General features: G+C 38.3%; 1 protein-coding gene across 1 annotated transcript in view; it reads right to left on the reverse strand.

Annotated features, from left to right (window-relative positions):
- The window catches only part of Dcc (DCC netrin 1 receptor), a 1,118,465-nt gene that overhangs the window by 193,280 nt on the left and 910,171 nt on the right, over positions 1–15,014 (reverse strand). Inside the window, exon 13 of the mRNA XM_051163583.1 lies at positions 1,683–1,824. Coding sequence (XP_051019540.1) covers positions 1,683–1,824 — 142 coding nt within the window. The remainder of the gene's footprint in view (positions 1–1,682; positions 1,825–15,014) is intronic.

A 15,014-nucleotide genomic window follows, 5' to 3' on the forward strand; every position in this document is an offset into this window, starting at 1 on the left:
ATCATTGGTATGGCTCCACATGTGGCCTGATTTTTTTTTTTTTAATGTGAGGACTATGTGCCCAATCTTAGATTCTTGAACTTGTACACCAAGCATTTGACACAGTGAGCCAGGACATGACTTTGCATGATTAATCTTCACTGTTAACTTGACTCAAATTGGAATCATTCAAAAGACACACCTCTGGGAATGTCTTTGAGGGAATTTCCAGAGAGGAAGGCAGTCCTACCATGAAAGTGAGTGGTTCCTTTGCAAGGTCTAGAGCTCCAGAGAAGAAAAATAAAGTGAGTGGAATACCAGCATAGAGCTCTTTCTCTCCCTCTAACTTCAGGTACAATGGGAGTCTCACATTCCTGTCCCATATCCACTGATATGAGGCACTATGGTCTTCAAATATGAACCATAAGAAGTCCTTTCTTAAATTGTTTTTGTTAAGCATTTCGCCACATTGCTGTATCATCCCTAATTTGCTCAGCATCTACTTCTAATGACTGTGGAGCATCATTACATTATGCTTTGTTTTCAGGCTGTAGACATGTCTCAAGTGACTCCTAGGCCAATAAAACTCTGAGCCTTCTTGCCATATCACATAAAGTAGTGATGAACAAGGAGGGAGCTTCTATTAGTGTTCACAAAAGTTCTGCTTTGCAGGGACTTTCATTGAACTATGCAGCAGTCAACCTCTTGTCCAATGACAGACAAGAGAAGCTAGGCATGTTCTATCCAGCTACTGATTATGGGACAAAGTCATTTTTGTATGACTTCCCAGAGCCATTTCATGAAGCATTGCAAGCTTTGTACTTGTTCCAAAGTCATGGCCATCAAATTCAATAAAATGTCACCATTTTATAAGGAAACATCTCCCTGCTCCTCCCTCACTTCCCTTGTTCACTCCTTCTTGTACTCCTAAACACATATCTTCACTGAGACGACTTCAGAAGACTTTCATAAGTCTTTTTAGGAAGAACTTACTTAGACTGACATATAGGAAGATTACAAAACTATAAGAAAATGCATTATTTTTCATTTTATAAAATAAAAAGGCATGCCTTTAATCCCAGCACTCAGGAGGCAGAGGAAGATGGATCTCTGTTGTTTGAGACCAGCCTCATCTACAAAGAGAGTCCAGACCAACCAAAGCTACACAGAAAAACACTGTCTCAAAACAAAAACAACAACCACAAAAAACCAAAATTCAACTCAGTTTTTATAAATATTAACCTCCTGTGAATTCCACTAATATTTCTACAAAAGTAGACTTCTGAGTTGATAGAAAGTATAAGATTCTTCCTCTTCAATCCCTCTTCTGTTTCCACTTGACATTTGTGTTTGGGAGTGGGACCACAATGAGTAAAAATAGAATGCCACTTCATTAGAAGTCTTAAAAATTATTAACTAAAAAGTTAAAAGTTATTAAGCAATAAGAGTTGCTGAGTCAGCAAGTATGAGACGGAACAGAAAAATTTCTATGATACATTTATTAAGATGATAGAGGGGAAATGGGTAGCAAAAGCATTACAGAGCATATAAAGCTAAAAATATAAAGGTTATTCTTGTTCAGGCCAATAAATGTCAGCTGCCAGGAAAAAAAAGTCGATGTTCCTTTGAAGTGAGAGTATATTTTATTCCTAAAGCATTTAATTCATCAAAAGCTTGCCAGACTGCACTGCGTGAACACTGACCTGTGAACAGGTACCAGAGGTTATTTGGTTCCAGTGTTTCCATCTCACCCCTGCGGGTTGTCTTTCTGTGTCGAATTTTATAGCCAGTAATAAATCCATTTTGTGTTCCTGACGGAGGAGGAAACCAGCTTACTTTGATACTCTGTAAAATAAAAAAAAAAAAAAAAATGTAAATTAAGACATCGAAGGGAGAAGGACAAGTGAGCAGGGTCAGAAAAGTAACTCAAGTACAAGTGTGAAGAAAATAGAGAAGCAAGCATTGTAAGGCACAGGCTCTGAGGTAAATCCTTTCCCTCCATCTGACAGCATTCCTAACTGTTTTATTTTAGTACCAATGGATACAATTTATTTGACTGATTACATGCAATATCATGTTTCCCTTGCAAGCACCATTAAAATGATAATAAAAGATTCTAAATAGTAAAGGCCACTAAAAGGCTGGAATAGGATATATCTCATGGGCTACACCAACAAGTTGGTGCAATCAGAGGCAGAAGAGAAAGCAAAGCTGAAGAACCTTTGCACGTGACACAGACAGGTGGAGAGGAGAGAGCAATAGCAGATTGAGACCAGGCTTGAGCGCATGTGGATCAGCAAACAGGCTGGACCAGCTCGCAGCCCAGAGACACCTAAGGACCCGTCCCATGGAACGGATACCGAAAGGTTCACTCTTTTTTCCCTTTAACCTTTTTTTTCTTTTTGTGTAAGCTAGTTGGGTTGTATAATAAAGTTTAATTGTTAAGAAAAAAAAATACTCCCTTAGAATGGCTAAGATAAAAAACTCAAGTGACAGCACATGCTGGGTGAGAATGTGGAGAAAGGGGAACACTCCTCCATTGCTGGTGGGAGTGCCAACTTGTACAACCACTTTGGAAATCAATCTGGCACTTTCTCAGATAATTGGGAATAGTTCTACCTCAAGACCCAGCCATCTAACTCCAGGGCATAGACCCGAATGATGTTCCGCCAAACAAAGGACATTTACTCAACTATGTTCATAGCAGCTTTATGCGTAATAACCAGAATCTGGAAATAACATAGACGTCCCTCAACCAAAGAATGGAAAAAGAGACTGGTACATTTACACAATGGAAAATTACTCAGCTATTAAAAACAAGGAAATCTTGAGATTTTCAGGCAAATGGATGGAACTAGAAATGGTCATCCTGAGTAAGGTAACCCAGACCCAGAAAGACATGCATGGTATATATTCACCTATAAGCAGACATTAGCCATATACACATTACAAACTACTGTAGCACACTACAATACACAGACATAAAGAAGCTAAATAGCAAGGAGAACACTTGGGAGAGTGCTTAATTCTCATTCAGAAGGGAAATAAAATAGACACCGGAAGTGGTTCAAGAAAGGGAGCCTACCTGGAGGTCTCTGACAAACTCCACCCATCAGGGAGGGGATTCAAGGAGATGCTGAGACTTACAGCCAAACTGTGTGGAGCATGGGAGTCTTATGGAAGAGTTGGGATCGGGGCAAAAGGTCACGGAAAGAGACAAGAGCTCCACAAGGAGACCAATGGAGCCAACAAATCTGGCCAGGAGGAGGTCAGATGATAGGGGAGGAGGCCTCCTCTTTCTTGAGGACTAGAGGAAGGGGGTCGGGGTAAAAGGGAGGAAGGGTGGACCAGGAGGGGCTACAATCAGGATGTTAAGTTAACAAATCAAAAAAATGCTAATGAAAACCAAGCTAGGTTACATTTGCAACTCATCCAATTCTGGGTCCTTTTGCTTCCTATACACCTTGACTATGCTACTGAGGCATGCCACCGAGAAGGGAGATGATTTGGAAAGCTTGAATATTTGCTAAACTGCAGATTCTTACATCTAGGAAGCTAGTCCACTAACTCTCACTGAGTGGAATAGCGGGGAGCTCAAAGCTCAGAGTGGCTGAGTGCAAAGGCCACAGATTTAGATAAGAGGCACACCAGTGAGCAGGGGTATAGGAAAGGCGGTCAGGTCAAGGATGTGAGGCATCCATATTTTCTTTTCTCATCCAGTACACAGGGGGCCTTGAGTTAGCGAGGGGCCATATCAGCTAAGCCTTCCTGACAGAAAATTAAGAACTTTGAACTAGACAAAAACAAAACAAACAAACAAACAAACAAACAAACAAACAAAAAACAGCCTGAGTTCCCAACAGTGAAACCACAACTTAACAAGTCCCATCCAGGGACCAGAGCTTGCCCTTTGCAAATTAGAGTTTTAGAAATTCATTTCAATATGTACTGATAGTTTCATATGACCAGTATCAGCAAACTCTTACACACACACACACACACACACACACACACACACACACACTAAATAAATAAAATAAAGGAAGGCATATACAACAAGGTGACCTGAGAGAAACAATAATAATATACATAAACAAATCCTTAAAAATATAAAATCGTACATCAAAAATCCAAGAGAAAATGCTGATCCTGAGTGTAATGAAAACACATGTAGATTGAGATAGTAACTAAGTCTGAAAAATATGACAGCAAAAATGAAAAATTGTACAGATACATTAGAAGATAAAATGAAAATTTATGTTTCAAATTTAAGAAAGGAAAAGGACTGTAGTGAACTGTAGAAAAAGGACCAGAAACTGAAAGTTCAGTTCATAATCCCCAACCTCTAAAATATAAATAGAGATAATGGAAAGCAACAAAATATGAGATGGAAGATTAGAAAGAAAAAAAAGATCCTAAATAAAGTTACTCAGCCTTCCAATAAAAGCCTAGCCTTCAAGGGATGGAAGAATTTGGGACTAGGTTAAAGGAGAAAATGAAATATTTAAGAGAACAAATTTTTTAAAATCACATTAAAATAGTAGCTGTATTTCATCCCCATTAGAGGAAGCTAGGAACAAGAGATTACAAAGTAAGGGACAGAGTGGACAGGCCCCATAAAAATAGACCTAGAAGAAAAACGCCATCGGCATTCTCAGGGAACACTGGAAGTGAGGAAACAGTGCAGAAAATTCTGGGTGTAAATTTCAATGTAGCTCTCTGTGTCATGGGATAAATAAGCAAAAGAAAGGGGTGAGGCCAGGAGGGTATAGTAACACATGCTTCTCTCAGTGCAAAATTCCAATGTGTATGGCCTCAGAGACACTTATTTGAGTCTCCTTTATCAGAAAACTAATAAGAGCCTGTTGTAGGGAAATGAGAACCCAGTGGAAGAAACTTGAAATCTTGGTAATCTGAACCAGAAATCTGGAAGTCTCAGCAAGAGTGCAAGGGAGATTGGTAAATAAAGAAAAATTGGTTGATGACTTTATTTAGAGATGGAAGGAAAGGGCAACACTTAGGAAGAGGGATGGAGGAAGAATAACAGACTGCAAGGATGCCTGGAAAAGCCATGTGGAAACACTATATATGCTTAAAGCACACATATAATACTGGCATGCTCACTTTATCTCCTGAGGCGAAAATGTTCAACCCGTGAGCCATGGACTATCTAACAAAAACCCCAGTGCTGGTCATGGGCACCCTTCCTTCAAGCCATTAGTTAGAGAAGTCCTACAGATCTCCCAAACAATGTAAGCTTTTCTAGTTGTCCTCAGCATGAAGTGTGATGTCACCACACACTGTACACACTGGACTTGGAACAATCCAGCTGGAATTTGCCTGGAAACTTCCTCCTTGAGGACTAGCTGTGGTATCATCTGAGGATGTAATGCAAGCTGCCAGGGGAGAAAGACATCTGAAAGCCCTAACTACTACAATAATGCTACCCAACTAGCATAGGAAGATATCCCCCATAATCCAATTGTGGCATTTATATCTCGGGGGTAATCAATAGTCACCTGATTGGACTTGGGAGCCACTCAATCAGAGAAAATCCATGCCCTGCACTGTAAGACAATTGAACTTCCTGTAGCTGGTGAGCCATGAATTCTAGTGGTTAACCTACTACTGGCATGTTCTTAATCCTATATATTTCCCAACTTCTTATTAAGTACCTATCATTCCATCTGTAGATAAGTGTAGCTCTTATCTTGTGCAGGATATTTCTTGCCAACTTGACACAAGGTAAATTCATTTGAGAGCAGGGAACCTCAGTTAAAATGTCTCTATAAGATTGGGCTGTAAGAATGGCCAAGATCAATAACTCAACTGACACCACATGCTGGCGAGGATGTGGAGAGAGAGGAACACTCCTTCATTGCTGGTGGGAATGCAAACTAGTACAACCACTTTGGAAATCTATCTGGCGCTTTCTCAGAAAAATGGGAATAGGGCTTCCTCAAGACTCAGCTAGTCCACTCCTTGGAATATAGCCAGAAGATGCTCCAGCACACAACAAGAAAATTTACTTAACCATGTCCATAGCAGCCTTATTCATAATAGCCAGAACATGGAAACAGCCTATGTGTCCCTCAGTAGAAGAATGGATAAAGAAACTGTGGTACATTTACACTATGGAATACTACTCAGCTATTAAAAACAAGGAATTCCTGAACTTTGTGGACAAATAGATTGAACTAGAAATTATCATAATGAGTCAGTTCACCCAGAAGCAAAAAGAGTTAAATGGTATATACTCACTTATATCGAGACACTTGTCCAAGGGGTATGTCCCCATGAAAAACTTTACCTACCAGGAAAGTGGGTCAGAGGGGAGGACATCCTATTGAGACTTTAGGTGTGAGAAGCCTGGGAGAATGAGGAAATAGAAGGATCCAGAGGGTCCTGGAAAACTACAGGCAGGTCTGGGCTCTGGGGTCCTCCTCAAACTATGGCACCAGCCAAGGAAAATATAGGCAGTAAACTTCGAACCCCTACCCAGACTAGCTGATGGACAGGATATTCTCCATCGTTAAGTGGAGAAGGAGATCTGACTTTCACACAAACTCTGGTGCCCCATATTTGACCATGTCCCTTGGATGGGGACTCCTGGTTGCACTCAGAAGAAGGATAATAGGTCACCAAGAAGAGACTCGATACTCTATGAGCATATACAGGGGGAGGAGGTCTGCCTCAGTCACAGACATAGGGGAGGGGAATAGGGGGGGGGGGAAAGTGTGAGGGAGGGAGGTTTGGGAGGATACAAGGGCTGGGCTAACAACTGAGATGTAATTTGAATAAATTAATAATAAAAAAAAAAAGGAAAAAAAAGATCGGGCTGTAAGTAAGCCTATATGACATTTTCTTAAATAGTGATTCAAGGGGAGAAGGTCCAGCCAATTGTGAGTGCTGGTAGTTCTGAGGAAAGCAGGTTGAACAAGCCATGGGGAGTAAGCCACTAAGCAGCATCTATACATGCCTCTGAATCAGCACCTGCCTCCAGGTTCCTCCCCTGTTTGAGTTCCTGCCCTGACTTCCTACTATGATGAGCAGTGATGTGTAAGTGTAAGCCAGATAAGCCATTTCCTCTTCAAGTTGGGTTGGTCATGGTGTGTCATCACAGCCATAGTAACCCTAATTAAGGAATGCCTCATCAAAGAAGTTTCTTTTTGAAATGAATGGAGACTATTACAGAAATCTATAATTGGTAAAAATGTGGGGTGCCCAGTCTAAACTAAAACCTTTACAGTATTTACACCCTGAGTTCAGGAACATCACATAAGAGAGGCAGAAAGGTTGTAGGAGCCTGAGGAGTACGATGCCGGCTATGAGATAGTGTCTTCTACATATGATGGTGAACTGAACCTTTGATGGGGGAGGGACACATGAAGGCTATGTCAGTCAGTTGAAGAAAAGATGTGTGTTTTTTCTTTTTACTATCACTTTATCCATACACACAATAAAACCACTTTGGAGGGTTCTGTGGATGTTTGCAACACCCAAAGCTATACAAGGGTACCACAACTGAGTAGTAGTATCAGCACATTTCTTACGAGTATTTTTATTTTATTTTGTTTTATTTTTCATCTGAATCATGTCTTTCACTAACATTCTCGTTCTCTCATATTCTGCCATAAACTTCTCTGTTTTTGTTCCATAAGACCACTGGACACCCCTCATACTTTTGTGGGCAATTATAGAAAAAAGATTGGTTTAATTTTCCTAATAAAATGTAAGTTCTCAGTCTTATCTTGGTGTGGTAAATACTAATACTATGTTCCTATCTTGCAATTTTTTTGATTGTTGTTCCATGTTGTTGATACCACAACGATTTCTACTTATCTAAAACTCTATTATTGGTATGAATAATTTATACTTTTAAGACTAGTTGAAGGATTATACATGTGTGTACCATTATACATTCATTAATCTTTTCTTTTTAAATCTATTTCTAGCAACCATCTCTCCTAGAATGTGTTAATTGAATGGATGAAGAAAACATTTACATTAAAAAAATAAAAAATGTAGAACATAAAGAATTAATCAGATGAAAGATATTCCTTATAAAATTCTGATTATTGAATAAAAATAAAAGCAAAGCAAAATTAAAAGTAATTCTGATAGTTTTAGGAACAGATTTGGACTCTACTTGACTTCAAGGCAACCAGGGAGTAAAAGAAAAGTAAACAGGCAGTTCCAAGTCTCAAAATATAAAAGGTGTCATATTTAAGCAAGATAAGACTGTAGATGTTACCAGTGTAGGGGGGTTCAGGGAATACCACCTCATGTCCTGCCCTGTTGAGTGCTTTTCCCAACTCCGCTCCTCTCTTTTCTTTGCCTTCTAATTATATAGGAAGCAGCTTTCTCTGGTTTCCCTCTGTATTGAATGGCCTGAGCTAATCTCACAGCAGATGGACTATAGGAAACAGGACACTAGAGCTGGTGCCCAGGCAGACGACCTAGTCATTCATCCCTCTGGTTTCTTGTATAGATCATTTACTCTTCTTCTTAAATGCCTGCCTGCCCTACTCAAGTCTCCCCTGAGAAGAAAGCCTGTAAACATTAATACCGGCCTTGATCTTCTCTAGGTATCATGTTTTTTAAAAACTACTACTTGCTTATACTTTAGTTAGTATGTGTGTTTTCAATGAGAGAATACTACTTTGATATGAAGTTTGATGTTTAGTTGCCACATTAAAAAATAATATTTCTGGTTTGGTGGTGTTTAATTTCTTGATTTCTTTATATATTTTGGATATTAGACCTTTGTCAGATGTAGGGTTGGTGAAGATCTTTTCCCAGTCTGTAGGCTGTTGCTTTGTTCTCTTGACAATGTCTCCTGCCTTACAGAAGCTTCTCATCCTCATGAGGTCCCATTTATTAATTGTTGATATTAAGGCCTGGGCTGTTGCTGTTCTGTTCAGGAAGTTGTCTCCTGTGCCAATATGGTCCAGGCTCTTCCCCACTTTCTCACCTAAGTGACTTAGTATCTCTGGTTTTATGTTGAGGTCTTTAATCCACTTGGATTTGAGTTTTGTGCAAGGTGACAAATATGGATCCAACTGTATTTTTTTTTACACATAGACATCCAGTTAGACCAGCACCATTTGTTGAAGATGCTATCCTTTTTCCATTGAATGGATTTGGCTTCTTTGTCAAAAATCAAGTGACCATATGTGTGTGGATTCATATCTGGGTCTTCAATTCAATTCCACTAATCAACCAGCCTGTTGCTGTGCCAATACCATGCTGTTTTAATTACTATTGCTTTATAGTACAGTTTGAGATCAGGTATGGAGATTCCTCCGGAGCACCTTTTATTATACAAGATTGTTTTAGCTATTCTGGGTTTTTTGTTTTTCCATATGAAGTTCAGAATTGAACTTTCAATGTCTTTTAAAAATTGTGTAGGTAGTTTGATAGGGATTGCATTGAATCTGTAGATTGCTTTTGGTAGGATGGCCATTTTTACTATGTTAATTCTCCCCATCCATGAGCAAGGAAGATTATTCCATCTTCTCATGTCATCTTCAGTCTCTTTCTTCAGAGTTTTGAATTTTTTTCAAACAAGTCCTTCACTTGCTTAGTTAGAGTAACTCCTAAATATTTTATATTGCTTGTGGCTAATGTGAAGGGTGTGGTTTTTCTAATTTCTTCCTCTGCAAGCTTGTCATTTATGTATAGGAAGGCTACAAACTTTTTTGAGTTAATTTTGTATCCAGCCAATTTGCTGAAGGTGTTTATCAGCTGTAGGAGTTCTCTGGTGAATTTTGAGGGCCACTTATGTACACTATCATATCATCTGCAAATAGGGATAATTTGGCTTCCTCCTTTCCCATTTGGATACCTTTGATCTCCTTTTGTTGTCTTATTGCTCTGGCTAGAACTTCGAGTACTATATTGAAGAGATGTGGAGAGAGTGGGCAGCCTTGCTTGTTCCCGATTTTAGAGGAATTTCCTTGAGTATCTCACAATTTACTTTGATTTTGGCTAGTGGCTTGCTGTATATAACCTTTATTATGTTGAGGAAAGTGCCTTGTATCCCCAATCTCTCTAAAACTTTAAACATGAATGGGTGTTGGATTTTATCAAATGCTTTCTCTGCATCTAAAGAGATGATCATGTGGTTTCTTGAGATTCCATCTTACACACATCAGAATGGCTAAGATCAAAAACTCAAGTGACACCACATGCTGGAGAGGATGTGGGGAGAGAGGAACACTCCTTCATTCCTGGTGGGAATGCAAACTAGTACAGCCACTTTGGAAAGCTATCTAGTGCTATCTCAGAAAAATGGGAATAGGGCTTCCTCAAGACCCAGCTATTCCACTCCTTGGAATATACCCAGAAGATGCTGCAGCACACAACAAGAAAATTTGCTCAACCATGTTCATAGCAGCCTTATTCATAATAGCCAGAACATGGAAACAGTCTAAGTGTCCCTCAGTAGAAGAATGGATAAAGAAACTGTGGTGCATATACACTATGGAATATTACTCAGCTGTTAAAAACAAGGAATTCCCGAAATTTGTGGACAAGTGGATTGAGCTAGAAATGATCATAATGAGTGAGTTAACCCAGTAGCAGAAAGAATCAAATGGTATATACTCACTTATATCTGCATACTAGCCCAAGGGGCATGTTCCATGAAAGCCTTCACTTACCAGGAAACTGGGACAGAGGGAGGACATCCTATTGGGACTCTAGATGAGAGAAGCATGGGAGAATAGCAAAGTAGAAGGATCCAGAGGGTCCTAGAAACCTACAAGTAGAACATTATGATAGGCCGATTTGGGCCCAGGGGTCCTGCTCAAACTAAGGCACCAGCCAAGGACAATACAGGCGGTAAACTTTAAACCCCTACCCAAATCTAGCCAATGGTCAGAACATTCTCCACAGTTGAGTGGAGAGTGGGATATGACTTTCTCACGTCCTCTGGAGCCTCATATTTGACTACGTCCCCAGGAGGGGGAGACCTGGTGGCACTCAGAGGAAGGTTAGCCGGTTACCAAGAAGAGACTTGATACCCTATGAGCATATACAGGGGGAGGTAATCCCCCTCAGGAACAGTCATAGGGGAGGGGAATAATGGGAAAATGGGAGGAAGGGAAGAATGGGAGGATACAAGGGATGGGATAACCATTGAGATGTAACAGGAGTAAATTAATAAAAAAATATATATCCTGGAAACTCCATTTTGGTTAAATCCAAGAATAGCAAAACACTAGCTATGACAAAAAATACAGATAATTGTATTGCCACTTTGGGCTTGATTACACATGAGAACCAGGCATCTTTCCCTGGTGATGGACGTCTCCTGAAACCCAATTTCATGTTAGTTACATGAACGAAAGCAAAAGTCAAAACTTTTCATAGCTTCTTGGAGTTTGTTGTGTGTTTCTGGGTGCTACTTAATTTTTAAAAATAGTAAACATGGGCTATTTTGACAACATTCAAATTATTTTTTAAAGTAAACATTAAAAATGTTCTTTGGAGGTTGTAGAAGAAATGACCAGTTTTCAGAAAGAAGCTTGATCAAGAGTCAAAGGATAGGCCCCTGAGTCCGGGCCACAAGTCAGAGTCTTTCACCTCTTTTGGTTGAGGCATGATGGCTAATGCAGGCCATTGCTCTCCAGGGAGAGAAATAACCAAGATCATTTCCTCACTTCCAAAATGGCTGCTGCTCTAAACTCCTTGAATTCTTTTATACAATGATATAACATCATGTGAAGGTAAAGTTCTTGGCTAAGTACTCTGATGATTTAAAATATGCTGACAGTCATTTTCATTATGTACCATATTTATTTTCTATAAGGCCTTGTGAAACCCCGATTCTCTGTTCTGAAACATAGCTCCTAAAGAAAATATACATTTCTAATCCTTCCAGCCTCTGATTACAGAACACATGCCAATTTGTCTATTACATGGCCTTCTCTTGCTTTTCTTTTAAAATACCTTATTTAATATTAATGGTTATTATTGATATTCTATACCCAACCTAGCTTACTTAACTCCTATTCTCCACAAAGCACATTGCTATCTTCTTATATTTAGTAACACTGATCACATGCATGTACTACATTTAAGAGACACTAAAAATAAAATTACTACTAAAAACAGATAATAAAAATAAAAGGGCCAATTTTTTAAAAAGACATTCATTTCCAATGTGTGATTTGAAGGAATAAGGCAGTGTAGAAGCCAACAAAATTTTCACCATTCTGCCTTATACCACAGAAGGATCATGAATATTAAAATACTGTGATATTTTAGTGCATATGCACTTCACAGATATAGACTTTATAAATGGGTATTTTCAACCATTGTATTACAAATATATAATTTATAGCTGAAATATGTAAAACATTCAAACAAAATTTAAATATAATATTATATACCATATAAACTATTCTTTGTAACTCTTGACCAACTTATTTAACATGTTAGACTATCTTTAAGTGAACATGAAATTATTGAGATTATTGATTCCCACAAATATACTAATAAGACAAGTAGACTCCAGTATTCTTAGTATTTGTTAACAGCATATTTAATCTACTCTAGACATGATAATGGTACACTCTCTACATAAAGTATGGAATTATAGTCCTGATAATTTATAAGTCGCAGTTCATTGTTTTATCTTTGTCCTGTCATATAAACTACATTGGGAAGTGGTTAAGTAACTTAAAGTCATGCATCCTGTAATTGATGAGACAGTATTGAGGCTGAAATTCTGTGATTCTAAAGCTGGTGTTTCATTACAATTTAATATTGCCTTCAGTGGAAGTTCACAAAGTTAAGAATCTTATTCATTTAGTCATTACTCACTCACAATATTTCTATAGGACGAAGCAAAACTCAAGCCATGGCTTACCTAGTCTGACAGAAGAAAGACACATAAATTATGAAAGGCTGAGTGCCAGGAACTAAAGAGGATTGTCTTAGAGGCACAAGATAAAAAGATTAATTGCATCTCATAAGTCTTATATGGTCAAGAAATACTTTACGAAAAGTTCATCACTCAAGTTTGAACAGAACTTTATGGAGAGGGTGGAAAGAAATTTAAATATAGGAAAATAATAATAAGGTCAAATGCTGTAACAATATACAGCCATCATGTCATGGAATACCTGAAGGCTATAGCACATGGAATCTATAGGATGACAAAATGTTAAAGATATGTTTAAAAATGCCTAAGAATTTCTCAATAATACAAAGAGGCATGAGCTTGGATCAGCATGCACACTGAAGCATTTGACTTCAATACACACATTCTCACACCTCTACTTATCTACAGCTGCCTGCTCCTAGCACATGTTTTTATATATGAATGTGTTCTTCGCTAAAAGTATTTGAGTCATAGCAAGAAGTACTAGACTTTTAAAAGAGAAGACTCATATTGATGGTCATCTAAAATGTTTGGTTTTCAACATTCCAGTAGTAAAAACATATACTTCTAACAATTTACAATTACCCTGTGGAGGCTACTTCGATTAATGTTTACCTGGAGATTGCCATGTAGCTAAACTGGAAGATTTTCTAATTGTTGAGTTCAGTGTTCTTATTTTATACTTACAGAACCATAGTGCCCTTCTTTGGCAGTTTAGTCACCTAAATTCTTCTATGAAGATTATTGAAAAGAAAACAAGAAGACTGTGGAGATGTCTTAGTGGAAAAATATTTGCCTTGCAAGCATAAGGATCTAAGTTTGGATCACGAGCACCTGCACAAGTGATGGATGACCATGACAGTCCATTTGTAATTCCAACTCACGAAAGATGGAAAATGTGGAACTCCAGAGTAAGGTGACAAGGTACAGTTGTTGTGTAAGAACATTTGGTGCTAAAGAATTAAGTTTATTAATTTGTTTAAAATGGTCTTCTAGAGTATGTTTCCATACCTCCTCAGGCAATCTTGTCTAAATTAATGGCATGCTTTTTTTTTTTCTGTTTCACGGGCATTATTAGTTAACAGCTTACTTTCCTTTCTGTCTAAATACATAAGAAAACAAGAAAATTAATGGATAAGCCCACCAACCCATGTTTACTCAGAAGCTCATGTTGTAAGACTCTGTTCTTTTCAAGCTTCTATTTTAAATTCACAGCACATGGCAGACTGATGTTTGGCTTGTTCTCTCTATTCAGATGTTCTGATGAGAATGAGCCATTTGGAGCTCTGTTCTACTCTCTCAGAAAATATTCAATTATCTTACTATGGTGACGTCTGACTAGATCTCCTGTAGAAGTAACTGGAAAGTACCACTTGAAAAGAACTAAGAATGCCCTTGCTGGAATGAAACATGGATCTGGGAATTCTGGGATTAGCTTGAAATCAATTCTAGATTGTACTTTTTTTCTCTTACTTGGATCAGCTGTGTCTCATAAGAAGTTGTTTGATAATGACAATAAACTCTCTGTATTCAATAAGTAACGCTTAAAAATGTCTGTATAGATGAAACTCTGAGATGTACAGGAGCCACAAAATGATCAGTTGAATTCTGGTCTCAAACTTGCACATTCATTCTGTACAATAAACATTCAAAATCTATTTAATGAGTAATGTCAGTGTTAAGAAGAGACCACATTCTAGGCACAGATGTACAGATAGTATTTCAGGCCTTCTTAATTTGTATACCCCATGTATAGAAAATACCATTGGCTGCTCTGTTTAGCATTGTGTTCTTAACTTTTATTTAGAAAAAGAGATAGCACTTTTGTGCTGTCAAAAAGACTATTCACCAAGAATAGTAACACCAATGAATAGGAGACATTCTAGTCTGCTTTGAGGTTTTCAGAAATGTGTTAAGTACTAAAGAGGACCATTTGCCCGATATAATCATCGTATGCCACAGGTTCTGGTATGCATCCTGTCCTGTTTCTTTGAAATGTGGCTTAGAAAAGTTTTGTATTGCAAAGTACAACACTTTATACCATGTTAGTCTTACTTTATAGAATGCCCTGGAGAGTATATGCCACTGCTGACACATACTAAAGTACAGTGAAAATAAGCGAAAGTTTTCAAATACCAGGTCC

This window comes from Acomys russatus, chromosome 20 (assembly GCF_903995435.1).
Source record: "Acomys russatus chromosome 20, mAcoRus1.1, whole genome shotgun sequence".
Lineage (NCBI taxonomy): Eukaryota > Metazoa > Chordata > Mammalia > Rodentia > Muridae > Acomys > Acomys russatus.